Source organism: Felis catus, chromosome E2 (genome assembly GCF_018350175.1).
Source record: "Felis catus isolate Fca126 chromosome E2, F.catus_Fca126_mat1.0, whole genome shotgun sequence".
Lineage (NCBI taxonomy): Eukaryota > Metazoa > Chordata > Mammalia > Carnivora > Felidae > Felis > Felis catus.
The window spans coordinates 2067355-2092589 of NC_058382.1; the positions used below are offsets into that span (position 1 = coordinate 2067355).

Here is a 25235-nt window from a genome sequence, read left to right on the forward strand (position 1 = left end):
ATCTGTGTATGTGCAGTAATGTACACAACATCTGTGTGTCCTGAGGGTTAGCTCATATCTTCCTTTGTACAGAGTCTTAAGATCTACAAATCTGACCTCTTGGAAAATTTTGGTGCTCTGCAACCAGAAGAAAATGATAGCAACAAATTCTTTCATGCCGGATGCTCTTCCAGGTTCCTGGTAATATAACTCGAGAGATTGTGTCTCAGGACACCTTCATCCCTAACATTCACGTGCAGAGTAGGTATCTTTCATAGGAAAATTTGGCAGATATTGCTTTCTATCACTAGTTTATCCTCAATTATTTTAGCTTAAGTAGTCTTGAACTCCTATCTTGGGCCCCCCTCTTAGCTGAAATTGCTTTTTTTTTTTAAATTGGTTTGTTTATTCATTGACTCTCTTTCTCATAAGAAGTCAGTTCATAGGGTGCTGACTGGGTGGTTCAGTTGGTTAAGCATTTGACTCTTGGTTTCAGCTCAGGTCATGATCTCACGGTTTGTAGGATCAAGCCCTTCGTGGGGCTCTGTGCTAAGCATGGAGCCTGCTTGGGATTCTCTCTCTCCCTCTCTCCCTGCCCCTCCCCTGCTCTTTCATTCTCTCTCAAAATAAATAAATAAAAATTAAAAAAAAGAAGTCGGCTCCCCACAGACATGGACTGTGTCTTCCTCATCCATGTATTCCCAACACCTACTATGGAATGGAAAGCCTAATGAATGTTATTGAATGAATCCCATGAATGATAGCCTGTAGTCAGAAAGATTCTCTGGTTGGGTCACTTGTCAGCTCTTTACTCCCCATGTCCTGAGTGTAGACTTTTCAGGCTTGATTGCGACAATGGAATGAAAAGGGGTTGGCACAGCATAGACGTCTGGCCCAGCTATGTTTTCTTCTTTGTGCTGTTGTGTCCTGGCTCTGTGGCCTTGGGCAAGTGAATTTATCTGTTTGGGCTCCATACTGTTTCATGGCACAAAACCAACAAATATAAGTAAGCTTTATGGCAAGTTACTGAGGCATACTAGGGGCTCAATGAGTTATGGAAGTTTTAATTATGGGATTGTGTGTTCCAGTTTACATTATTTTTTTTTCTGTGAGCCTCAGCTTCCAGAAACTTATCAGTGGGGAAATAATGCCTATGTGTGTTTTTGATCACACACATTGATACAATAAATGGTATTTCCAACCTTCTCATGAATGGCATGTCCATTGAACATCATCACTGGTGACCTACAACCTAATGCAATTCCCAAAATTAATTTGCATTAAGAAGAGGAAACGTTTTCTTAAAAATTTTTTAAATGTTTATTCATTTTTGAGATACATAGAGAAACACAGTGTGAGCAGGGGAGGGCAGAGACAGAGGGAGACACAGAATCTAAAGCAGACTCCAGCTCTGAGCTGTCAGCACAGAGCCTGATGTGGAGCTCGAATCCATGAACTGCTACATCATGACCTGAGCCGAAGTCAGACACTTAACCCACTGAGCCACCCAGGCGCCCCAAGAAGAGAAACATTTTCAAACAAAAGAGATGACAGTCTTGCTCTACTCCAGACTTATAAAATACTCCAAAATTTTTACACAGATTGGAGCCCCTGGGTGGCTCAGTTCGTTAAGCACCCAACTCTTGATTTTGACTCAGGTCATGATCCTGTGGTTCATTAGATCAAGCCCCGAGTCAGGCTCTGTGCTGACAGAGTGGAGCCTGCTCAGGATTCTCTGTCTCTCTCTCAAAATAAATAAATAAACATTTAAAACTAAATAAATAAATTTTTATGCAGACTATACAAAGAAAGAAAAAACATGACCCAGAATAAGCACTTTTTTGAGAACTGAAATAAGAACAATTCTAATTTCTTATTTGGTATAGCATTTCCCATCAATTCATTTATATGTTATAACAACCTCGTGGGAGGCCAATGTTTTTCTCCCAATTTTCAAGCTATCCAATTGTATAAGGACACAGACTTAGTAAGACAGATTAAAGACAGTGATCTCATGCTCAGAGTTTCATTCACAAACATCTATTTGGCATTTCTGTATAACAGTCAATTTCCAATAGAATTTGGGCTAGCCAAGTGCCTAGCGTCTCCATGTACTGTGACCATATTCCCAATGTTTTTTTGCTACTGTGTCTCTGAAGAAACCAGAATGTCAACAAACTTTATTTGTCCCTCCACAGATGGAGAGGTCTCTGGAATTGGTCAACATGACAAGAGTCCAGGAGTTTGTCTTGTTGGGTTTGTCCACAAGGCCAGACATAAGGGATGTCCTGTTTGCCATCTTCCTGACCCTCTACCTGCTGACCCTCCTGGAGAACACGCTCATCATCTACCTCATCTGCAGTCACATCGAGCTCCACAAGCCCATGTATTTCTTCCTGGGCAACCTGAGCTGCCTGGAGATGTGCTATGTGTCCGTGACCATGCCCAGTCTGCTCATGGGTTTGTGGACTGGACCTTACCATATCTCCTTCACAATCTGCATGACACAGCTTTTCTTCTTCATAGTCCTCATCTGCACGGAGTGCACCCTCCTGGCCTCCATGGCCTATGACCGCTACGTGGCTATCTGCCGCCCACTCCACTACCCACTGCTCATGAGGCCCCAGGTCTGCCTGGGCTTAGCCTTGTCCTCATGGCTTGGGGGGATGCTGGTCTCGGTGGCCAAGACGACATGCATTGCCAGCCTTTCCTACTGTGGCCCCAATGTCCTCAACCAATTTTTCTGTGACGTCTCCCCCCTGCTCAACCTGTCCTGCACCCACGTGGCCCTGACGGAGCTGGTGGACTTCATCTCTGCCATTGTCATCTTCTGTGGAACACTGTTGGTAGCATTGGCTTCCTACTCGGCCATCGTGGTGGCTGTGCTCCGCATGCCATCAGCTGCTGCCCAGCGCAAGGCCTTTTCCACCTGTGCCTCCCACCTGATTGTGGTGGGCATCTTCTACTCAGCAGCCCTCTTCATTTATTGTCGTCCCAGCCGTATCAAATCCATGGACCTCAACAAGGTGCTATCTGTCATCTACACAGTGGTCACGCCCATGTGCAACCCCATCATCTACTGCCTGCGGAACAAGGAGGTCCATGTAGTGCTTCGGAAAACTCTCCACTGGCCTTGATCATGGTTTTGGATTGGACCTTCATCTCCTGATCAAAAATCTTTCATGGCCAGGAAATACCAAACATAGTACTGAAAGGCAAAACAAACAAACAAACAAACAAACCTAGAGAAATGTGGTTCCCAATTAATAAACAATGAGTTCATTTCAATTAATAACAAAATCTGAATCACCCATGAGAAGAGTGAACAATGTCCATGAGAAAGCAAAGTCATCAAAGATAAGTGACTGATAACTCACATGGCAAGATGGTCAACTTTATTAGTAAGCCAAGAAATGCAGATTTAGCAATTCCATCATTTTATTCCTAGGATGACAAATATTTACCAAATGTTTTATATGTTCCCACAAGTAAAGATAGACCATATGTGTGTGTGTGTGTGTGTGTGTGTGTGTGTGTGTGTGTGTGTGTGTGGAGAGAGAGAGAGAGAGAGATTATATATATATATATATATATATATATATATATGTGTGTGTGTGTGTGTGTGTGTGTAGCATCTTTATAATGAAAAAATCAGAAGCAATCTAATATTCATCTAAAATTGATGGATTAAATACATTATATTCATTCTGAGATAAACGTTGGGGTACCACATAAAAAGAAACAGATTTATATGTTTGACATGATGATACGACCAAGATATATGTGCTAAATAAAAAATTAGGGCAGAACTTTTATCTCAATCCCTTCCCCATCCCTTTGCTACTATCTATTACCTATCTATATTCTTTTTTTCTTAAAAATGTTTATTTATATTTTAGTCAACATACAGTGCAATATTGGTGTCAAGAGTAGGATTCAGTGATTCATCACTTATATACAACACCCAGTGCTCATCACAAGTGTCCTCTTTAATGCCCATCACCCATCTAACCCATCCCCCACCCACCTTCCTCCATCAACCATCAGTTTGTTCTCTTTTGTTAAGAGTCTATTGTGGTTTGTTTCCCTCTCTCCCCCCCCCATATGTTCCATTTGTTTTATTTTCTAAATTCCACATATGAGTGAAATCATATGGTATTTGCCTGTCTCTGCCTGTCTATATTCTTAATAGTGTCTTATAATAAACAAGATTTTGATTTTGGTGAAATCTAAATTATCAATATTTAAATTTACAGTTATTGCTTTTTGCATCCTAACAAAATTTGCCTATTTCCTGGCCACAAATATAACCTCTGTTTTCTCCTAGATGGTTTATAGTTTTAGCTACCTCATTTGCGTGTATGAGTATATTGTTTTCACATATTATCCAGTTTTACCAAAGTGATTGTTGGGAAGACTCTCCCATTAAATTGCATTGGCATTTTTGTGAAAAATCAGATTGAGCATAAATATGTGGCTCTCTTTCTAGACTATTTAATTCTTTATGGATCTATTTGTCGATTGTTTCACAAATATGAGATTGTCTTGATCATTGTAGTGTTATTGTAAGAATTATCACCAGGAATTTTAAATCTTCCCTCTTTGTTCTTTTTCAAGATAGTTTTGGCTCTTCTAGGTTCTTCACATTACCACATAAATTTTAAATTCACCTATTCATTTCTACAAAAAGTGGCTTCTTAGATTATAATTGTGACAACATTCAATCTAGAGATCATTTTGGGCAGAATTGACATTTTTGACAATATCGAGTGTCAAATTATAAATATGGTATACCTTTCCCTTTAGCACTTAAAATTTTTTTGAGTGTAGTTGACACACAATTTTACATTAGTTTCAGCCATACAACATGGTGGTTCAACAAGTTCAAACATTATGCAGTGCTCACCACATGCATAGCTATCATCTGTCACCATACAACCTATTCTTTCTTTTTTAATATTTGTTTTTGAGAGAGACACAGCATGTGCAGAGGAGAGGAAGAGAGAGAGGGAGACACAGAATTGGAAGCAGGCTCCAGGCTCCCAGTTGTCAGCACAGAGCCCAACGTGGAGTTCGAACTCACAAACGGTGAGATCATGACCTGAGCTGAAGTCGGACGCTTAACCGACTGAGCCACCTAGGTGCCCCACCATACAACCTTATCTAATATCGTTGACCACATTTCGTTATACCTATCATCCCCATGACTTACTTGTTCCATAACTGGAAGTCTGTGCCTCCCTCTCCCCTTCAACCATTTAGCCCATTCCCCACCCTTCTAGCAACGATCAATTTGTTCTTTGTGTTTGCAGGTCTGATTCTGATTTTTGTTTATTTATTCATTTTTATTTTTTAGATTCCACATAGGGGTGAAATCTTATGGTATTTTTCTTTCTCTGACTATTTTCACTTGATATAATCCCTTCCAAGTCCATCTATGTTGTCTTGAAAGACAGTCTCATCTTTTTTTTATAGATACATTTTCTTTTTCTTTTTTTTTTAACTTAGATATAGTTGACATATAACATTGTGTTAGTTTCACCTGTACAACATAATGGTTTGATATTTGTATATGTTGTGAAATAATCACCACAATAAGTCTAGTTAATATACATCACCATACATAGTTATAAAAAGGTTTTTCTTGTGGTAAAAATTTTAAGATCTTAATGAAAAATTTTAAGCGTTCTTTTGGGTGAAGGTATGTCTTTCTCTTTCTTTTTTCTTACCCCTCTTTACTGAAAAGGTGGGGAGGGGGAGACAAGGTGGCTGGAACTGGAGTAGCCATTTGGAACAAGAGGTGAATTTGACAATGGAAACTATGCCAAGTGGGCTACAAAATAGAAGGATCTTATTGTATTTTATTTGAGAGAGATATAAACTTCTCTCTTTTAAAAAAAAATGTATATCCAAGTTAGTTAGCATAGGGTACAACAATGATTTTAGGAGTAGATTCCTTAATGCCCCTTACCCATTTAGCTCATCCCGCCTCCCACAACCCCTCCATGTTTTGTTCTCCATCCCTTATGTTCATCTGTTTTGTATCTTAAAGTCCTTATATGAGTGAAGTCATATGATATTTGTCTTTCTCTGACTAATTTTGCTTAGCATAATACCCTCTAGTTCCATCCATATAGTTGCAAATGGCAAGATTTCATTCTTTTTGATTGTCAAGTAATACTCCATTGTGTGTGTGTGTGTGTGTGTGTGTGTGTGTGTGTGTGTGTGTGTGTACCACATCTTTTTTATTCGTCTGTCAACGGACATTTTGGCTCTTTCCATTATTTGGCTATTGTTGATAGTGCTGCTATAAACATTGGGGTGCATGTGTCCCTTCGAAACAGCACACCTGTATCCCGTGGATAAATACCTAGTAGTGCAATTGCTGGGTTGTAGGGTAGTTCTATTTTTAATTTTTTGAGGAACCTCCATACTATTTTCCAGAGTGGCTGCACCAGCTTGCATTTCCACCAGCAGTGCAAAAGAGATCCTCTTTCTCCGCATCCTCGCCAACATCCGTTGTTGCCTGAGTTGTTAATGTTAGCCATTCTCACAGTGTGAGGTGGTATCTCCATGTGGTTTTGATTTGTATTTCCCTGATGATGAGCGATGTTGAGCATTTTTTATGTGTCGGTTGGCCATCTGGATGTCTTCTTTGGAGAAGTGTCTATTCATGTCTTTTGCCCATTTCTTCACTGGATTATTTGTTTTTTGGGTGTTGAGTTTGATATAAGTTCTCTATAGATTTTGGATACTAACCCTTTATCTAATACGTGGTTTGTAAATATCTTCTCACATTCTATCAGTTTCCCTTTAGCTTTGCTGATTGATTCTTTCACTGTGTAGAATCTTTTTATCGTTATGAGGTCCCAATTGTTCATTTTTGCTTTTATTTCCCTTGCCTCTGGAGACATGTTGAGAAAGAAGTTGCTGCAGCTGAGGTCAAAGAGGTTTTTGCCTGCTTTCTCCTCTAGGATGTTGATGACTTCCTGTTTTACAGTTAGGTCTTTCATCCATTTGAGTTTATTTTTCTGTATGGTGTAAGAAAGTGGTCCAGGTTCATTTTTCTGCATATCGCTGACCAATATTCCCAACCCCATTTGCTGAAGAGACTGTCTTTATTCCATTGGATATTCTTTCCTGCTTTGTGAAAGGTGAGTTGGCCATCTGTTTGTGGGTCCATTTCTGGGTTCTCTATTCTGTTGCATTGATCTGAGTGTCTGCTTTTGTGCCAGTACCATACTGTCTTGATGATGACAGCTTTGTAGTATAGCTTGAAGTCCGATTGTGATGCCTCCTGCTTTGGTTTTCTTTTTCAAGATTGCTTTGGCTATTTGGGGTCTTTTCTGGTTCCATACAAATTTTAGGATTGTTGGTTCTATGATCCTTCTATCCCTACTTTCTTGAGGGTTTTTATCAAGAAAGGATGCTGTATTTTGTCAAATGCTTTCTCTGAATCTATTGAGAGGATCATGTGGTTCTTGTCCTTTCTTTTATTGATGTGATATATCACATTGATTGTTTTGTAGATATTGAACCAGCCTTGCATCCCAGGTATAAATCCCACTTGGTCGTGGTGAATAATTTTTTTCATGTCTTGTTGGAGCCAGTTGGCTAGTATCTTGTTGAGGATTTTTGCATCCATGTTCATCAGGGAAATTGGTCTGTAGTTCTTTTTACTAGGGTCTTTGTTTTGGAATCATGGTAATACTGGCTTCATATAAAGAGTTTGGAAGTTTTGCTTCCATTTCTATTTTTTTGGAATAGCTTCTAGAGAATAGGTGTTAACTCTTCTTTAAATGTTTGGTAGAATTACCCTAGAAGGTCATATGGCCCTGGACTCTTGTTTTTTTGGGTGATTTTTGCTTACTAATTCAATATCCTTACTGGTTATGGGTCTGTTCAAATTTTCTATTTCTTCCTGTTTCAGTTTTGGTAGTTTATATGTTTCTAGGAATTTGTCCATTTCTTCCAGATTGCCCATTTTGTTAACGTATAATTGCTCATAATATTCTCTTATTACTGTTTTTATTTCTGCCGTGTTGGTTGTGATCTCTCCTCTTTCATTCTTGATTTTATTTATTTGGGTCCTTTCCTTTTTCTTTTTGATCAAACTGGCTAGGGGTTTATTGATTTTATTAATTCTTTCAAAGAACCAGCTTCTGGGGGCGCCTGGGTGGCTCAGTCGGTTAAGCATCCGACTTTGACTCAGGTCACGATCTCACGTTCTGTGAGTTCGAGCCCCGCGTCGGGCTCTGGGCTGATGGCTCGAAGCCTGGAGCCTGCTTCCAATTCTGTGTCTCCCTCTCTCTCTGCCCCTCCCCCATTCATGCTCTGTCTCTCTCTGTCTCAAAAATAAATAAACGTTAAAAAAAAAAAAAGAACCAGCTTCTGGTTTCATTGATCTGTTCTACTGTTTTTTAGGTTTTGATAACATTGATTTTTGCTCTAATCTTCATTTTCTGTCTTCTGCTGGTTTTGGGTTTTATTTGCTGTTCCTTTTCCAGCTCTTTAAGGTATAAGATTAGGTTGTGTATCTGAGACCTTTCTTCCTCCTTTAGGAAGGCCTGGATTATTATATACTTCACTCTTATGACTACCTTTGCTGCATCCCAGAGGTTTTGGGCTGTGGTGTTATCATTTTCATTGGCTTCCATGAACTTTTTAATTTCCTCTTGTTAGCCCATTCTTTCTTTATTAGGATGTTCTTTCGTCTAAAATATTTGTTATCTTTCTAATTTTTTTCATGTGGTTGATTTCGAATTTCATAGCGTTGAAATCTGACAATATGCATGGAATGATCTCAATCTTTTTGTACTTGTTGAGGGCTGATTTGTGTCCCACCATGTGATCTATTCTGGAGAATGTTCCATGTGTACTGGAGAAGAATGTATATTCCACTGCTTTAGGATGAAATGTTCTGAATGTATTTGTTAAGTCCATCTGGTCCAGAGTGTCATTCAAAGCCATTGTTTCCTTGTGGATTTTCTATTTAGATGATCTATACATTGCTGTAAGTGGGGTGTTGAAGTCCCCTACTATTATGGTATTATTATCAATGAATTTCTTTATGTTTGTGGTTAATTGATTTACATATTTGGGTGCTTCCACATTTGGCACATAAATGTTTACAATTGGTAGGTCTTCTTGATGGATACACCCCTTTATTATGATATAATGCCCTTCTTCATCTCTTGTTACAATCTTTATTTTAAAGTCTAGATGGTCTGATATAAGTATGGCTACTCTGGCTTTCTTTTGTTGACCATTAGCATGATAGGTGTCTTTAGGTCTAAAGTGGGTCTCTTGTAAACAGCATAGAGACGGATCTTGTTTTCTTATCCATTCTGTTACCCTATGTCTTTTGATTGGAACATTTAGTCCATTGACGTTTAGAGTGAGTGCTGAAAGATAAGAGTTTATTGCCATTATGTTTCTTGGAGAGTTGGAATTTCTGGTGGTATTCTCTGATCCTTTCTAGCCTTTATTGCTTTTGGTCTTTTTTTCCCCATCTTTTCTTCCCTGAGAGAGTGCCCCTCAAAATATCTTGCAGATCTGGTTTAGTGGTCATGAACTCTTTTTGTTGGTCTGGGAAACTTTTAATCTCTCCTTCTATTTTGAATGACAGCCTTGCTGGGTAAAGAATTCTTGGCTGCATATTTTTCCAAATCAGCACATTGAATATATCCTGCCACTCCTTTCTGGCCTGTCTTGTTTCTGTGGAAAGGTCTGCTGCAAACCTGATCTGTCTTCCCTTTTAGGTTAAGGACTTTTTTCCCTTGCTGCTTTCATGATTCTTTCCTCAACTGAGTATTTTTTGAATTTGACTATGATATGCCTTGTTGATGGTCGGGTTTTGTTGAGTCTAAAGGGAGTCCTCTGTGCTTCCTGGATTTTGATGTCTGTGTCTTTCCCCAAGTTAGGAAAGTTTTCCACTATGATTTTCTCACATAACCCTTCTACCCCTTTTTCTCTCTCCTCATTTTCTGGGACCCTTATGATTCTGATGTTGTTCCTTTTTAATGAGTCACTGAATTCTCTAATTCTTAAATTGTGCTCTTTTGCCTTAGTCTCCCTCTTTTTTTCTGCTTCATTATTCTCCATAATTTTGTCCTCTATATCACTGATTCGCTGCTCTGCCTCATCCATCCTTGCCACCGAGGCACCCATTCAAGATTGCAGCTCAGTTATAGCGTTTTTTGTTTCATCCTGACTTGACTTTATCTCTGCAGAAAGGGATTCTAATCTATTTTCAATCCCAGCTAGTATTCTTATTATCATGATTCTAAATTCTGGCTCAGACATCTTTCTTGTATCTGTGTTGATTAAGTCCCTGGCTGCCACTCTTCCTGCGGCATTTGGGGTGAATTCCTTCGTTTCATCATTTTGAAGGAAGAAAAGGAATTAATAAGGTAAAAATAAACTTAAAATTAAAAACAACACACACACACAAGATCAAATAAATGATGCTAGATGTTAGGTGTGTTTTGGTCTGGTTGTTGAAAGGAGCTTGTTAGATTAGAGAAAAAGGGGAAGAAAAAAGGAAAACATTTGATAATTTGAAAAAAAATACAAAGAAATAGAATAAAATGAAATGATGGAAGTAAAATGGAATTTGAAAAATTTACAAAATAGTAAAAATATAGTATTAAAAAATTAAAGAAAAATATTTTTAGTAAAAATTGAAAATAGAAATAAATTTTTTCTCTTTATTCAAGAAAAAGAAAAGAAAAGAGAAAAAAAATTGAATAAAGGGACCAGCAAACAGACTGAAATACGACTGAAATTACTTCATTTTCCCCTGGAAGTCAAACTATGAAGCGCATTATTGTTGGTAAAATAAGCAGGTGGAGAGACTTGGGTTCCTGGAGAGAGAGATTGGCCCAGTTGGGCGGGGCTTAGTGTAACGGCTCTGTTCTCCATTAGATAGCACTGCTTAGCTTACTGGGGTGGATGTTGTGGCGCACGTAGGTGTGTGTGCACATGCGCGGGAGGGGCGAAAATGGCATCACCCAGCTGTGTGATCAGTAGTATCGGAGTTTTTTTTTCCCTTTGACCAGCAATCGTGCACTCATCCTCTGTGTCCGGCTTCTGTCCACCCCCTGCTTCCACAATGTCCGTGACCAAGCCATCAGACTGCCAGGCGGCACCTCCCTCCTGAGTTTTATCTCAGAAGCAGCTGTGTTTCCCAGCCCCTCACTTCTGAGGGACTGCAGCTTTGTTCTGCTCAGACCTTCTGTGGGAGGGTCTCACTGAGCATGGCTGGTGCCAGCCGCCCCCAGGAACATTCGCGAGACCGTGCTGCTGCCAACGCCCAGAGACCGCGGCCAGGTGCCAACCCACCCCAGAAAAAGTTCACGTGGGCGTGTAGCAGCAGCATTTTGGGGATTCTGGAAAATCACAACTCACATCTGGCACCAGGCTTCACCCCCAACGGCCCTGTTCCAGCACCAGCGAATGTGGTTGTTCTCCAGGATCCGCTGGGATGTTTGCCCGTGGGGAGTCCTCCCAGCAGGGGAACCGCCTCCCGTGTGGCCCGAGGACCTCGCTCTCTGCTCCTGGGGATTCGCCCCTCCCATCAGAGCTCCACCAGGTATGCAGCTGCGGAGTTTTGGACTCTGCGCTCCCCCTGTTTACAGAGTTTAATGGAATTTAAACCCTCTCCTTCTCCTTTCACCCTTTTTTGTTCGGTCCCTTGCGTACATTTTCTTTTCTCTCCAGCTGCTTTGGGTAAGGGGGATGCTTTCCATACGCTCCACCTCTGCCCCTATCTCTGTCCTCTCTCCACAAGCACAAACAACTCCCTGCACTGTCCAAATGTCTCTCCCCCACTTCACCTCTCAGCGCTGCATACCTGCTGAATTCTGTGGTTCAGGTTGTGCAGATTGGTGTATTAATCCTCAAATCAGTTTTCTAGGTGTGCAGGATGGTTTAGTGTTGATCTGGTTGTATTTAAGGGATGAGAGATGCAAAGAAAAGTTCCATGCGGTTCTACCATGTTGGCTCCTCTCCCCCACATTCTCATCTTTTTTATGTTTGCATAACATTCCATTGTGTGCATGTATCACATACATACCCTTACCCTTTCCTCTATCAGTGGACTCTTAGGTTGCTCCATATTTAGCACTTTTAACCTTTAAACTTTGTGTCAGCAATGTTGCAGGTTTTTTTACTGTGGAGGCCATGTGTATCAATAATAGCAAAAGCTACCACCTACTGAGCTCCTAATACATACTAGGAATTGTAATAGGCACCTTATGTGCACTGATTAATTTAATATTCATGAGAACTCTTTCTGGTGAGTATCACAGTCACCATTTTATAGATGGAGACACAGAAGCTCAGGGAGGTCAAAGTCACACAACCTTTGAATGATAGATCAAGAATTTCAATTCAGATTCTCAAGCTCCAAATTTGGTTTAAAGCCCAGACATTCAATCCAGTTCCTAGATACCTGCTGGGGAGCATGCCATCTTCAACACACTTCTTCGTCAGGAGGGAAAAAAGCGTTAATTCCTGGTGTCTGGAAAAGGAAAAGTGGGTAACAGCTACTCTAAGGAGGTGAAAATGAGCTTGAGAGATGAGTTAGATTTCATTCAGAGGGGAAGGACAGAAAGACAGACATTGGCATAGATGTGCAAAGTTCACTGTTGTATTTGTGTGTATAGGATAAAGCTAGGAAAGTACTTAAGTACTTAAAGCAAGAGTACGTTAAAGTATTTTAGCCTTCGTTCCCTTAAAAGATGGGAGGAGCAGGGCACCTGGGGGACTCAGTCGGTTAAGCCTCCGACTTGGGCTCAGGTCATGATCTCGCAGTCCCTGAGTTTAAGCCCCTCATCACGCTCTGTGCTGACAGCTCAGAGCCTGGAGCCCACTTTGGATTGTGTCTCCCTCTCTCTCTGCCCCGCCCCTGCTCGTGCTCTGTCTCTCTCTCTCTAAAAAATAAACATTAAAAAAAAATTTTAAAGATGAGAGGAACAGAGAACATCCTAGAGAGAATATGGGTCAGACATTAGCTCAAAAATATCTTGTATTGCTTGTTGACTGAAGCATTTTATAGACTAAAGGCTTTACTGTTCCTGAGAGAATGCTATGTTATAATTATGGGCATATTCCTTTTAAATTTTTAAAATATTTTTATTTATTTTTGAGACAGAGAATGAGCAGGGGAGGGGCAGAAAGAGAAGGAGACACCAAATCCAAAGCAGGCTCCAGGCTCTGAGCTGCAGCACAGCGCCTGATGTGGGGCTCGAACTCATGGACTGTGAGATCATGACCTGAGCTGAAGTCAGATGCTTAACCGACTGAGCCACCCAGGCGCCCCTGGGCACATTCCTTTTAAATCTATCTATGGAGGCACCTGGCTGGTTCAGTCAGAGGAGCATGTGACTCTTGATCTCAGGGTCATGAGCTCAAGCCCCACTTTGGGTGTAGATATTGCTTAAAATAAATAATTTAAAAACAAATAAATCTAGGGGCAGCTGGGTGGTTCAGCCAGTTGAGTGACTTCAGCTCAGGTCATGATCTCATTGTTTGTGGGTTCAAGCTATGTATCGAGCTCTCTGCTCTCTGCTTTGGATTCTCTCTCTCTCTCTCTCTCTCTCTCTCTCTCTCCCCTTCCCCTGCTCTCTCTCTCAAAAATAAATAAACCTTTAAAAGTAAATAAATAAATCTATCTATGTAAGCTGATCACACAAGAGGAGAAAAGAAAAAAATTCAATTTGATTGTCCTCCCTCCAAATTTGCATCGGGCATCCCAGGAACAGAGAGACCTATTTAGTGGGTAATCCACAGCACAGAGAGGAAAAGATGTGCTTCATGCATAGAATTCTCAACATTAAATGTTAACTCAGGCAGCTAAAATATCCAGCAGGAAGTGGGGAAAGGATATTTTAATTTTCCATATGAGCTGGAAGAATGTTCCATCTATTTCTTGTCTTGTTTCAAGGAGACATGATCTTGTAACACTTCAGAGAGACTCAGCTCAGACCTCCCTCCTGCATGTATTTCCAAACCCCAGGTTTCCCTGGTCCAAACACCCACAGTTTTGCTCATCTCCTACTATAATGTGTATAAACGTCTGTTTCAACCTGAGAGCAGGAATTACGTCTCATTCCGCTTTTGCAATCCCAGTATCCAGCATAAATCCTCGCATCTATTACGAGCTCCAAACTGTGTGAGAACAGACTTGGAACTCTCCTTCCCACGCCTCAGTACAACTGATGTAAAGCTTTTGCTTCATTCTCCCCTCTAAACCCACAGAGATTAGGACAGCCCCCTAAGGCCCATCTCTCGGATTTAAACTGGCCCTTCTCTTGCAGCCGGCTGCAAGCACAGAGTACCGTTGGCAGCTGAGAGAACAGAGGCGCCAAACGAAGAGAGGTGGGTGAACTCGCTGCTCAGGACAAAGGCAGCTTCTTCCAAACATTCCTGGCCAACGCTTCACATCACTGGCATCTTCACTTATGTCCAGGGGCAGAAGCTGAATATTTGCGGCCCCCAGAGTCTCCTTGAGAAAAGAAAAAGCAGGACCCGTGTCACCTTAGCTGAGAGGTAAGAAAACAAGATTACTTGATTTGGCGAGGGGGGAGGGGGGAAGAGAAGACCAGAAAAGTTCTCCCTCCTATAAGTCACCTGTGGGGTGCCAGACACTACCTGGGTGCCATGGAGACTATCTGAGGTCTAATTCCCATGACAGTGTGAGAAAGTCAGTGCTGTTATCTCCCTATTGGAGGCAACACAAAGGTCAGAAAGTCAGAGCCCTTGTCTGAGTCAGAGGCACAGCCTGGGTTAGAACCAGTGTCTGTCTATTCCAAAGCCCTTCTCTTAACCTTAATGGCAATATATTTTAATTTTTTAATGTCTATTTATTTTTGAGAGAGAGAGGGAGAGAGAGAGAGACAGAGCATGAGCAGGGGAGGGGCAGAGAGGGAGACACAGAATCTGAAGCAGGCTCCAGGTTCTGAGCTATCAGCACAGAGCCTGACATGGGGTTCGAACTCACGAACCACGAGATTATGCATGACCTGAGCCAAAGTCAGACACTTAACCGACTGAGCCACCCAGATGCCCTGTGAATTACAGTATATTTTAAACTGAGGGTTAAAAAGTAGTTGTATTAAGTCAGTACTAATATTAAATGTTTATTTCTGAGACAGAGACAGAGCATGAGTGGGGGAGGGGCAGAGAGAGAGGGAGACAGAATCTGAAGCAGGCTCCAGGTTCCAAGCTGTCAGCACAGAGCCCGCTGTGGGGCTCAAACTCACAAACCGTGAGATCGTGACCTGAGCCAAAGTCAGTCACTCAACTGACTGAGCCACCCAGGCGCCCCTAAGTCAGTACTAACGTTAAAGATCACATGGCATAGGGGCTCCTGGATGACTCAGTCAGTGGAGTGTGCAACTCTTGATCTCGGGGTTGTGAGTTTGAGCCCCATGTTGGGTGTAGAGATACTTAAAAAAATAAAATCTTTTTAAAAATCACCTGGAGGGGCACCTAGGTGGCTCAGTCGGTTGGGCATCCGACTTCAGCTCAGGTCATGATCTCACAGCTTGTGAGTTTGAACCCAATGTCAGGCTCTGTGCTGACAGCTCGGAGCCTGGAGCCTGCTTCAGATTCTGTGTCTCCCTCTCTCTCTCTGCCCCTACCCCACTCACACTCTGTCTCTCTTTCTCTCAAAAATAAACATTAAAAAATCTTTAAAAAATCACATGGCTAGAACATTAGAGAAAATATGAAAGGGAATCACACAGATTAAAGATAAGTATTTCTTTGAGAGATTTCCGCTTTATTTGTATATGTGGTGTATGTGCGCACCATTGTGATTGGGTAACAACGTGAGTATATTCCTTATTTTGGGCAATAGTAAAAATGCATGAAGCCAGCTGCAGTGTATTTTACTGCATCTAGATTGCCCGGACACAGAAAGCAGGCAATAAATGAAAGCCATCTTAGCTAGTATCTTTTTTATTCCTCATGGACCTATTGTTACCATCTTCAGTAGTAGTTAGCTCAGGTTTAGAGAGATTGGGAATTTTGCTCACTGCTCATCATAACCTCTGCAGGGGCAAAAATCATGTCAACCTTGACTATATCTCAGGCTCCTGGTGCAATTCAGGTGCAAAATGTTTGTGCAACCATCCCCAGAGAGCCCAGTACCTTTTTAGGTGCATTTGTGAGTTATTCAGCAGGTTAATCAAGGACATTCCAGAGCATCTAAAGTTATCAGAAGGGCAAGATAGCCTGAAGAAGTCTTCAGGAAGAAGTTAAGAACAGGAGCAGCTAGAAGGAGAGGAGGGCAGGGCGCCTGGGTGGTTCAGTGGTTAGGCGACTGACTTCGGCTCAGGTCATGATCTCGTGGTTTGTGAGTTCGAGCCCCACGTCGGGCTCTGTGCTGACAGCTCAGAGCCTGGAGCCTGCTTCGGATTCTGTGTCTCCCTCTCTCTCTACCCCTCCCCTGCTCATGCTCTGTGTCTCTCTGTTTCTCAACAGTAAATAAATGTTTAAAAATTAAAAAAAAAAAAAAAGGAGAGGAGGGATAGAGCAGGACAGAGGGAGGGCAGAGCATAGACAGGAAGGAAGCCCATGGCAAGAGACCGTGACAGACACTCGTTTTTAGCACCAGACAGAGCACCTCTAATGGACTCAGCTCTTACTCCCGGCCAAGAACAGCCCAACAGGCCGGGTGACCCCATTCAGAGCTAAGGACATCCACCCTAGACAGAAGTTGGCCTGAAAATAACTTGAAGTACCAACACTGAGCCTCATTGCGCTTGTCTGAAAAATGAGGGCTTGTGCCAAAATACCAACAGGGAAGTTTCCACCAAAACATATCTACCTTCCTGTGCCAAACTGTGTCCCCATAATCATAAAATAGCATCAACAATGACGACCAATAATTTCTTTCATTCATATTATTCAAGGTGTTTTTATCTGTTACTTGAAGGGGAGTATCTCAATGACCTCGTCTATCTTTGCCTAAACCAACAGTTTTGGAGGGAATGATCCTTTTTCCTTAATTTGGACATGTTAGGAATTAAGCATGGTCGGTGGGGAAATTTTGCTGAAATTGAGGGAGAAGGCATTAAAGAATTGGAGAAAAAACATAATATTTGGATTCAAAAAAAATCTTAGTACTCACACTTCATGTGAAATTTTTGTCATTTTTTAAAGGGAGAGAGGGTGGACCCATACATTAAGTGCAAGAATGTGCCATCAATATTTCTTAAAGAACCTTCAAGACACTGATACCAATTGTTACCTCAGGGAGCTCTATGGGAGCAAGAAAATTACTTAAATTTTTTTTTAAAATTAACATAGATAAAATTGAGTTTTTGGGTGTGTAGATACATATATTTTAACACACATAGAAACTATTTTTATCAGTAGCTTTTATAGGGGCACCTGGGTTGCTCAGTGGTTAAGCATCTGACTTTGGCTCAAGTTGTAATCTTATAGTTTGTGAGTTCAAGTCCCACATTGGGCTCTGTGCTTATGGTGCAGAGCCTGCTTGGGATTCTCTCTCTCTCTCTCTCTCTCTCTCTCTCTCTCTCTCTCTCTCTCTCTCTCTCTCTCTTTCTTTGCCTCTTCCTTGCTTATGCTCTCTCTCTCTCTCTCAAGATGATAAGTAAATAAACTTAAAAAATAAAATAAAACAAATGGCTTTTATATAAATAATGAGCGAATGCAACCCAGAAATAGGTATAAAAATAATGATGCATTTGTCTTTCTCTGACTTATTTCACACAGCATTATACTCTCTAGCTCCATCTATGTCATTGCAAATGACAAGCTTTCATTCTTTTTTATGGCTGAGTAGTATTCCACTATGTGTATATGTATGCACACACACACATATATGTATATGTCACATACACATATACCACCTCTCCTTTATCCATTTGTCAGTTGATGGACACTTGGGCTGCTGACACAGCTATCAAAGTGTACTATATTGTACACTTGAAACTAATATATCACTATATGTTAACTATACTGGAATTAAAATAAAAATAGAAAAAATAAAATAAAGGTGCAATGACTCCCTTGTACTTATTAGCCATTTTAAGAAAATGATCTTTGAAGCCCCTTTGTGCCCTTCCTACACCACTCCTCACTGCTAGGAAGTATGTTTCTTGAATTTGGGGCTCACTTTTCTCCTATTTTATCTGCCACATGACTTTGTATCCCTAAACAATATGTTTCTTAACATTTTTTTGCACAGTTTGGCTTTTATGTAAATGTAATTATAACTGCACACTCATGTAACTCTCTTTCTTTGTTCAATATAACGTTTCTGAGATTGATTTATTCATAACATTAGATGTGGCTCTGATTCACTCATTTCTTTATAGAATAGTATTCCATTGTATAAGGAAATCATAATTTAGTTATCAATTCTACCACTAAACACTGGGGATGTTTACAGTTTTTTTTTTTTCTAGTAAAACGGTGCAGCTGTGAACATTAGTTACTCTGGATATATGCTTGGACAAAGAATTTCTGGGGCATGGTCATACCTTAAAATTTACTACATAATGCCAAATTGTTTTCTGAAGTGATCATGCCAATTCAGACTGTCAGCAACCATGTGTGAAAGTTAGCATTATTAAACTTAATATTTTCAGAAGTTTATATTTGTGCCAATTCCACGGATGTGAAGTGGTATCTAATTTGGGTATTAATTTTCATTTCCTTTGTTACTAATGAGATTAGCGTATTTCCATGTTTTCAGTGATGAATTATTTTTTCGTGAGGTATACATTCAGGCCTTTTCCCCAAATTTCTGTGGAAAAAACCTATTTTGCATATTAACTGTCCAATTCCTTTGTATATCCTACATAGGGATTCCTTGTCACCCATATGTGTTGCAGGAATATTTTCCCAGTTTGTGATTTTTAGTTTTTTTTTTGGTGATCAGCTTTTCTTTTGATAGTTACACTTTACATTTTTTTCAAGCTTACTTATCTAAGTAATGTCTACACCCAATGTGGAGCTCAAACTCACGACCCCGAGATCAAGAGTCACACATTCTTCTGACTAAGCCATCTGGGTGCCCCAGATTTTTACATTTTATTTATTTATTTTTTAATTTTTACATTTTAAAGCAGGCAAGTTTTGAATTTTTTTCTTATATTCTTATAGTTTTCTCTGCCACCAAGGCCACAAAGATATACTTTTATTTTGTTTTCTAAAATTTCAGAAATTCGCACTTCACCTTTTGGTTTTCATTCGCCTGAAATTGATTTTCTCTGCATGTGGTATGATGTATGGTTTTAATTTCCTTTTATTTTTCTACACAAATAATTTACCCAAAAACCATTAATAGAAAGACCTATCTTCTTCCTGATTATCCTCTACACAAGTTATGTGATAAATCAAGTTTGTATATATATGTGTATGTTCCCAAGCCTCACCCCACCCTGTTACTCTGTTTATCTCTCACACATAATTTTTTTCATTGGGATGTTTAACTCAGAGACTAGCACACCACGAGAGATTTAGAGTGCATCGGGGTAGAGATGGGGCATTGTGGGCAGAAAATGACTTTCTTCCCTCCTCAGTTCTGCACTCCTGGGCCACTCTGGATCTCGTTTTCCTCAGCAGTGCTAAACGCCTTCCCAACTTAAGGTTTTTGCACGTGCTTTTTCCTATTCTGTTTCAAGTGCTCTCTCGCTAGCTCAGTGTTCAGCCTGTTCCTCCAGACATTACTGACCATCCTGTTTTGCTTTCTTCTTAGCTAAAATTTATCCCTATATTTGTCTTCTTGTTTGCTTTCTCTATTCCTCACTAGCAAGAATATAAATTGTGAAAGCTCATGGCCACTGGTTTTGTTCGCTGTTTGATTTCAGGCCCCTTGTGCATAGTATACACTCATATAGTTGCTGTTTGATACGTACGATAAATAGCAAGTCAGAAATAAGTCCAAATAGCATATTTTATGCATGCCAATGACCTAAAAATCATACTGGATCCTCAGAGTCAGCAACAGAGGCAAAGGACCCCTGCTTCTTTTTTTTTTTTTTTTGTATTTTTAAAAGCTTATTTATTTATCTTGAGTGAGACAGAGACAGCGCAAGCGAGGGAGGAGCAGAGACAGAGAGGGAGAGAGAGAGAATCCCAAGCAGGCTCCACACTGTCATCACAGAGCCTGAAGTGGAGCTCAAACTCATGAAACCACAAGATCATGACCTAAGCTGAAACCAAGAGCCAGACACTTAACCGACTGAGCCGCCCAGATGCCCCATAAGGACCCCTACTTCTAGAACTCTGTTCTTTGGACAAGTTACTTACTGCTTATGAGCCTCAGTACAGTCGTGTATGAATGGATAAAATCATGCTATTTTTGTAGGGTCGTGAAAATTAATTGATCTCCATGTGTTTAAAACATGCAGCACAGTGTAGGGGCACATATGTGGTGTTAACACATATAGTTTTTTTTCCTTAAAAAAAAAGAATGTGTTCTCTTTCTAGAAGAAGTCATTTTTAGAAACATTCAGAAAGGAAATTATTCATTGGTCTTTCTTAGAAAAACCATTATTGATGGTACTTTTCTCTAATAAGCAGTGACAAATTTCCCCCAGAAATTCAACCTATTAAAAGAGGTATGCATTTCAGAATAAAGGGATTGTGAATCTTCCTTTATTTAAACTATTGGAGACAACCCCTTGCATCCTGAGAAACTTTTCAAGAATGAGAAAAAGGAGAGGGAGGGAGGGAGGGAGGGAGGGAGAGAGAGAGAAAGGAAGGAAGGGGGAGGAAGGAAGGAAGGAAGGAAGGAAGGAAGGAAGGAAGGAAGGACAGACAAAGACCAGACCACTTAAAGTCATCAAAAGAAAAGAAAAAAACAATTATAGCTTTTACCTCCATTTTATAGACAAGATAACTGAGGCTCAGTTTCAGATTCTATGTCTCCAAACCCCCCCCCGCCTTTCCCCCAATCTAGCTGTCTTTCTCTCTCAAAAATAAATAAACATTGGGGCGCCTGGGTGGCGCATTCGGTTAAGCGTCCGACTTCAGCCAGGTCACGATCTCGCGGTCCGTGAGTTCGAGCCCCGCGTCAGGCTCTGGGCTGATGGCTCAGAGCCTGGAGCCTGTTTCCGATTCTGTGTCTCCCTCTCTCTCTGCCCCTCCCCCGTTCATGCTCTGTCTCTCTCTGTCCCAAAAATAAATAAACGTTGAAAAAAAATAAATAAAAATAAATAAATAAATATATATATATTTTTTAAAAGGTACCTGAGGCTTGGGACGCCTGGGTGGCGCAGTCGGTTAAGCGTCCGACTTCAGCCAGGTCACGATCTCGCGGTCCGTGAGTTCGAGTCCCGCGTCGGGCTCTGGGCTGATGGCTCAGAGCCTGGAGCCTGTTTCCGATTCTGTGTCTCCCTCTCTCTCTGCCCGTCCCCCGTTCATGCTCTGTCTCTCTCTGTCCCAAAAATAAATAAAAAACGTTGAAAAAAAAAATTAAAAAAAAAAAAAAAAAGATACCTGAGGCTTATAAGGGTTGAATTGCCGAAGGTCACAGATTTACTAAGTACACGTGGAGGTTTTCCATTTCCGGTTTTGCGACGTCCCACCTCACCAGTCCTCCTGACAACAGTCAACCCACAGCACTTACATTGGCTCTCGGACCCCTGATGCTCTTCCTCTTTGCCGTTTTACTCCTGCGTGGATCACAGTCTCCTCTAACCTGCTTCTTTTGCACTTAGATGGAGAGGCCCCTGGAGTTGGGCAACGTGACCAGAGTCCAGGAGTTTGTCTTGTTGGGTTTGTCCACAAGGCTGGGCATAAGGATTGTCCTGTTTGCCATCTTCCTGGCCCTCTACCTGCTGACCCTCCTGGAGAACACGCTCATCATCTACCTCATCTGCAGTCACATCGAGCTCCACAAGCCCATGTATTTCTTCCTGGGCAACCTGAGCTGCCTGGAGATGTGCTACGTGTCCGTGACCGTGCCCAGCCTGCTCGTGGGGCTGGGCTCCAGTCCATGCCATGTGCCCTTCGCAGCCTGCATGACACAGCTTTTTTTATTCATAGCTCTCATTAGTACCAAGTGCACCCTCCTGGCCTCCATGGCCTATGACCGCTACGTGGCCATCTGCCGCCCACTCCACTACCCACTGCTCATGAGGCCCCAGGTCTGCCTGGGCTTAGCCTTGTCCTCATGGCTTGGGGGGCTGTTGGTCTCAGTGGCCAAGACATCATGCATCGCCAGCCTGTCCTACTGTGGCCCCAATGTCCTCAACCACTTTTTCTGTGATGTCTCCCCTCTGCTCAACCTGTCCTGCACTAACGTGGCCCTGACGGAGCTGGTGGACTTCATCTCTGCTATCGTCATCTTCTGTGGGTCATTGCTAGTGGCTCTGGCCTCCTATGTGGCCATCGGGAGGGCTGTGCTCCACATGCCATCAGCCGTCACCCGCTGCAGAGCCCTCTCCACCTGTGCCTCCCACCTGGTGGTGGTGGGCATCTTCTATGGGGTGGTCCTCTTCATGTATTCCCGCCCCCGCCTCATCGGTTCCACAGACCTCAACAAGGTGCTGTCTGTCATCTACACGGTGGTCACGCCCATGTGCAGCCCCGTCATCTACTGCCTGCGGAACAGGGAGGTCCAGGCAGTGCTGCAGAAAACCCTCCACTCGCCCCGGGTCTCTTCAGCAACAACACACTTTGCCCACTCCTGATTTTAACAGAGCACACTGATGGTCACCAGAAGGGAGGTGGGTGGGGGTGCATTGAACAGGTGATGGGGAAGAAGGAGGGCCCTTGTGATGAGCACCGGGTGATATACGAAAGTGTTGGGTCACTAGATTGTGCACCTGAAACTAATATTACACTGTATGTTAACCAACTGGAATTTAAATAAAAACTTTAAAAAGTAATAATAAGATAACACTACTTCCCTGTCCCCAACAACTTTTGCTTCACCATATAATTGGCTTTGGCTAATGGAATGTAGACCAAATTGAGAGTCCTGAGCTGATGTCTGGGGAAGCACTAACTGTTTCCACTGCCTTCTTGCCATTTGCCTTGAGAAGAACATCTCCTGGTTCTGGGATGAGAGACAAGTAGAACAGACCTAAGCCTGCCCTGCAGCCTGAAGCAGAACACCACCATAGATCCAGAAGCCAGAAAAAAAAAACAAGTGTGCTACTGAAGCCACTGAAAAACATTTTTGGATTGCTTGTAACATAGCAGTGTTGTAGCAATGACTGACTAATACAGCATCATATTGGTTAGGTAATGGATTTCAGCCTAAAACAGTTGCTTAAACAAGATACAACGAATTTCTCATCAGTGTAGCAGCACTTATTTGGTATTAATAAGACAGTCCAAAACGTCAGAGTTCCCCTATCTTGTTATATCATTCTCAGCATGGACGCTTCCAGGTCAGGGTGCAAGATGGCTGCTCCAGCTCCAGTCATCACGCTTGAATTCCAACCAGAAGAGAAGGGGAGTGAAGGAAGTACAGGAAAGTGTCTTTCCCCTAGAAAGCATAACCTAAAACTTTTCTATGGACATTTGTCCAGCACATACTCCTATGACATCATGGAGAGACAAGGGAAGAGCTGAGAAACATTTTTTGTGTGTGTATGATGTAAGAAAGTGGTCCAGGTTCATTCTTCTGCATGTCGCTGTCCAGTTTTCCCAGTACCACTTGCTGAAGAGACTGTCTTTATTCCACTGGATATTCTCTCCTGCTTTGTCAGAGATGAGTTGGCCATACATTTTTGGGTCCATTTCTGGGTTCCCTTTTCTGTTCCATTGATCTGAATGTCTGTTCTTGTGCCATGGAAACATTTTTTTCTGGATTTCCAGCTGAGATATGGTGGATCTATTACTAAAGGAAGAAGGAAGGACTGATGTTGTAGATGACCACAACCTTTGTCACACATATCTCCCTCACAGTGTGGCTGTGAATGTGACAAATCTATATAAAGTGTTTTGAATAGGGTCTGGAATTCAGCAAATTCTCTATAGCCAGTAGAATTATTATAGCTGTAAATCTTTGGGAATATGGAGATGGATAAGACATCCCCTTTCTTCAGTGAGTTGTTCTCTTATTTATTCGACCAGATTCACCAAGCAGCTAACGTGGACCAGGCATTGTACCGGGCAACGCGGATGGGGTCCATGCTCTGAGGTGCTCACGTTATGCTTTGCATATTTTCAGCTGGCTGTGAAGTGAGCTCCACGGAGGAATGGCAAGAGGAGTGGAGTGTGGTGTCACAGCAACTGGGGACACAGAAGCCAGACCTTGAAGGTGTCTGCATGCACAGGGAAGACAAGGAAGATCACGGCATTCAGATGACACTGGTGCACAGGCACCAGATACGACACCCCTGACATGTCCACACAACGCTGAGTCTAGTGCAGCTGGAACCACAACAGAGTGCCATTTTGAGTTCCCAGTGAAACAGGTTCAGCTCTGTCTTATGGACACAAAAGACACAGATTAAAGTGATTTTTTAGGGGCACCTGGGTGGCTCAGTCAGATAAGCATTCAACTTCGGCTCAGGTCATGATCTCATGGTTTACGAGTTCAAGCCCCATGTCAGGCTCTATGCTGATGGCTCAGAGCCTGGAGCCTGCTTTAGATTCTGTGTCTCCTTCTCTCTAACCCTTTTCTGCTCGTTCTCTCTCTCTCTCACTCTCTCTCTCTCAAAATAAACATTAAAAATTTTGAAAAAAATAAAGTGATTTTTAAATTGAAAATTACATCTTTTTTTAAAATATGAAATTTATTGTCAAATTGGTTTCCATACAACACCCAGTGCTCATCCCAAAAGGTGCCCTCCTCAATAGCCATCACCCACCCTCCCCTGCCTCCCACCCCCCATCAACCCTCAGTTTGTTCTCAATCTTTAAGAGTCTCTTATACTTTGGCTCTCTCCCTCTCTAACCTCTTTTTTTTCCTTCCCCTCCCCCATGGGTTTCTGTTAAGTTTCTCAGGCTCCACATAAGAGTGAAAACATATGATATCTGTCTTTCTCTGTATGATTTATTTCATTTAGCATAACACTCTCCAGTTCCATCCATGTTGCTACAAAAAGCCATTTTTCATTCTTTCTCATTGCCACATAGTACTCCATTGTGTATATAAACCACAATTTCTTTATCCATTCGTCAGTTGATGGACATTTAGGCTCTTTCCATAATTTGGCTATTGTTGAGAGTGCTGCTCTAAACATTGGGGTACCAGTGACCCTATGCATCAGCACTCCTGAATCCCTTGGGTAAATTCCTAGCAGTGCTATTGC

At 41.7% G+C, this 25235-nt stretch overlaps 2 protein-coding genes across 4 annotated transcripts; both read left to right on the top strand.

The window, feature by feature from the left end:
- The first annotated feature begins 1752 nt into the window (after window positions 1-1752).
- Window positions 1753-3513, top strand: LOC111558120 (olfactory receptor 5-like). The gene has a single exon (XM_023246084.2). The coding sequence runs from the start codon at window positions 2178-2180 to the stop codon at window positions 3114-3116; it is 939 nt and encodes a 312-aa protein (XP_023101852.2). The 5' UTR covers window positions 1753-2177; the 3' UTR covers window positions 3117-3513.
- Window positions 3514-10929: 7416 nt separating this feature from the next.
- LOC101100853 (olfactory receptor 5-like) lies at window positions 10930-24561 on the top strand. Of its 3 annotated transcripts, none has more exons than XM_045046802.1 (4): window positions 10930-11572; window positions 14301-14361; window positions 14453-14532; window positions 21684-23617. In XM_045046802.1, exon 4 carries the CDS (start codon window positions 21684-21686, stop codon window positions 22656-22658), a length of 975 nt encoding a protein of 324 aa, XP_044902737.1. In that variant the 5' UTR covers window positions 10930-11572; window positions 14301-14361; window positions 14453-14532; the 3' UTR covers window positions 22659-23617. The 3 variants fall into 3 exon arrangements, 1 of the variants encoding a protein (XP_044902737.1); XR_006590652.1 differs by lacking the exon at window positions 21684-23617 and adding an exon at window positions 24149-24561; XR_002149704.3 differs by lacking the exon at window positions 21684-23617 and adding an exon at window positions 24149-24561 and having other exon boundaries at window positions 14301-14532.
- The last annotated feature ends 674 nt before the right edge of the window (window positions 24562-25235 follow it).

Excerpts from the sequence above, each read along its gene's own strand:
- LOC111558120 (XM_023246084.2), top strand. The coding sequence starts at position 2,178 with ATGGAGAGGTCTCTGGAATTGGTCAACATGACAAGAGTCCAGGAGTTT.
- LOC101100853 (XM_045046802.1), top strand. The coding sequence starts at position 21,684 with ATGGAGAGGCCCCTGGAGTTGGGCAACGTGACCAGAGTCCAGGAGTTT.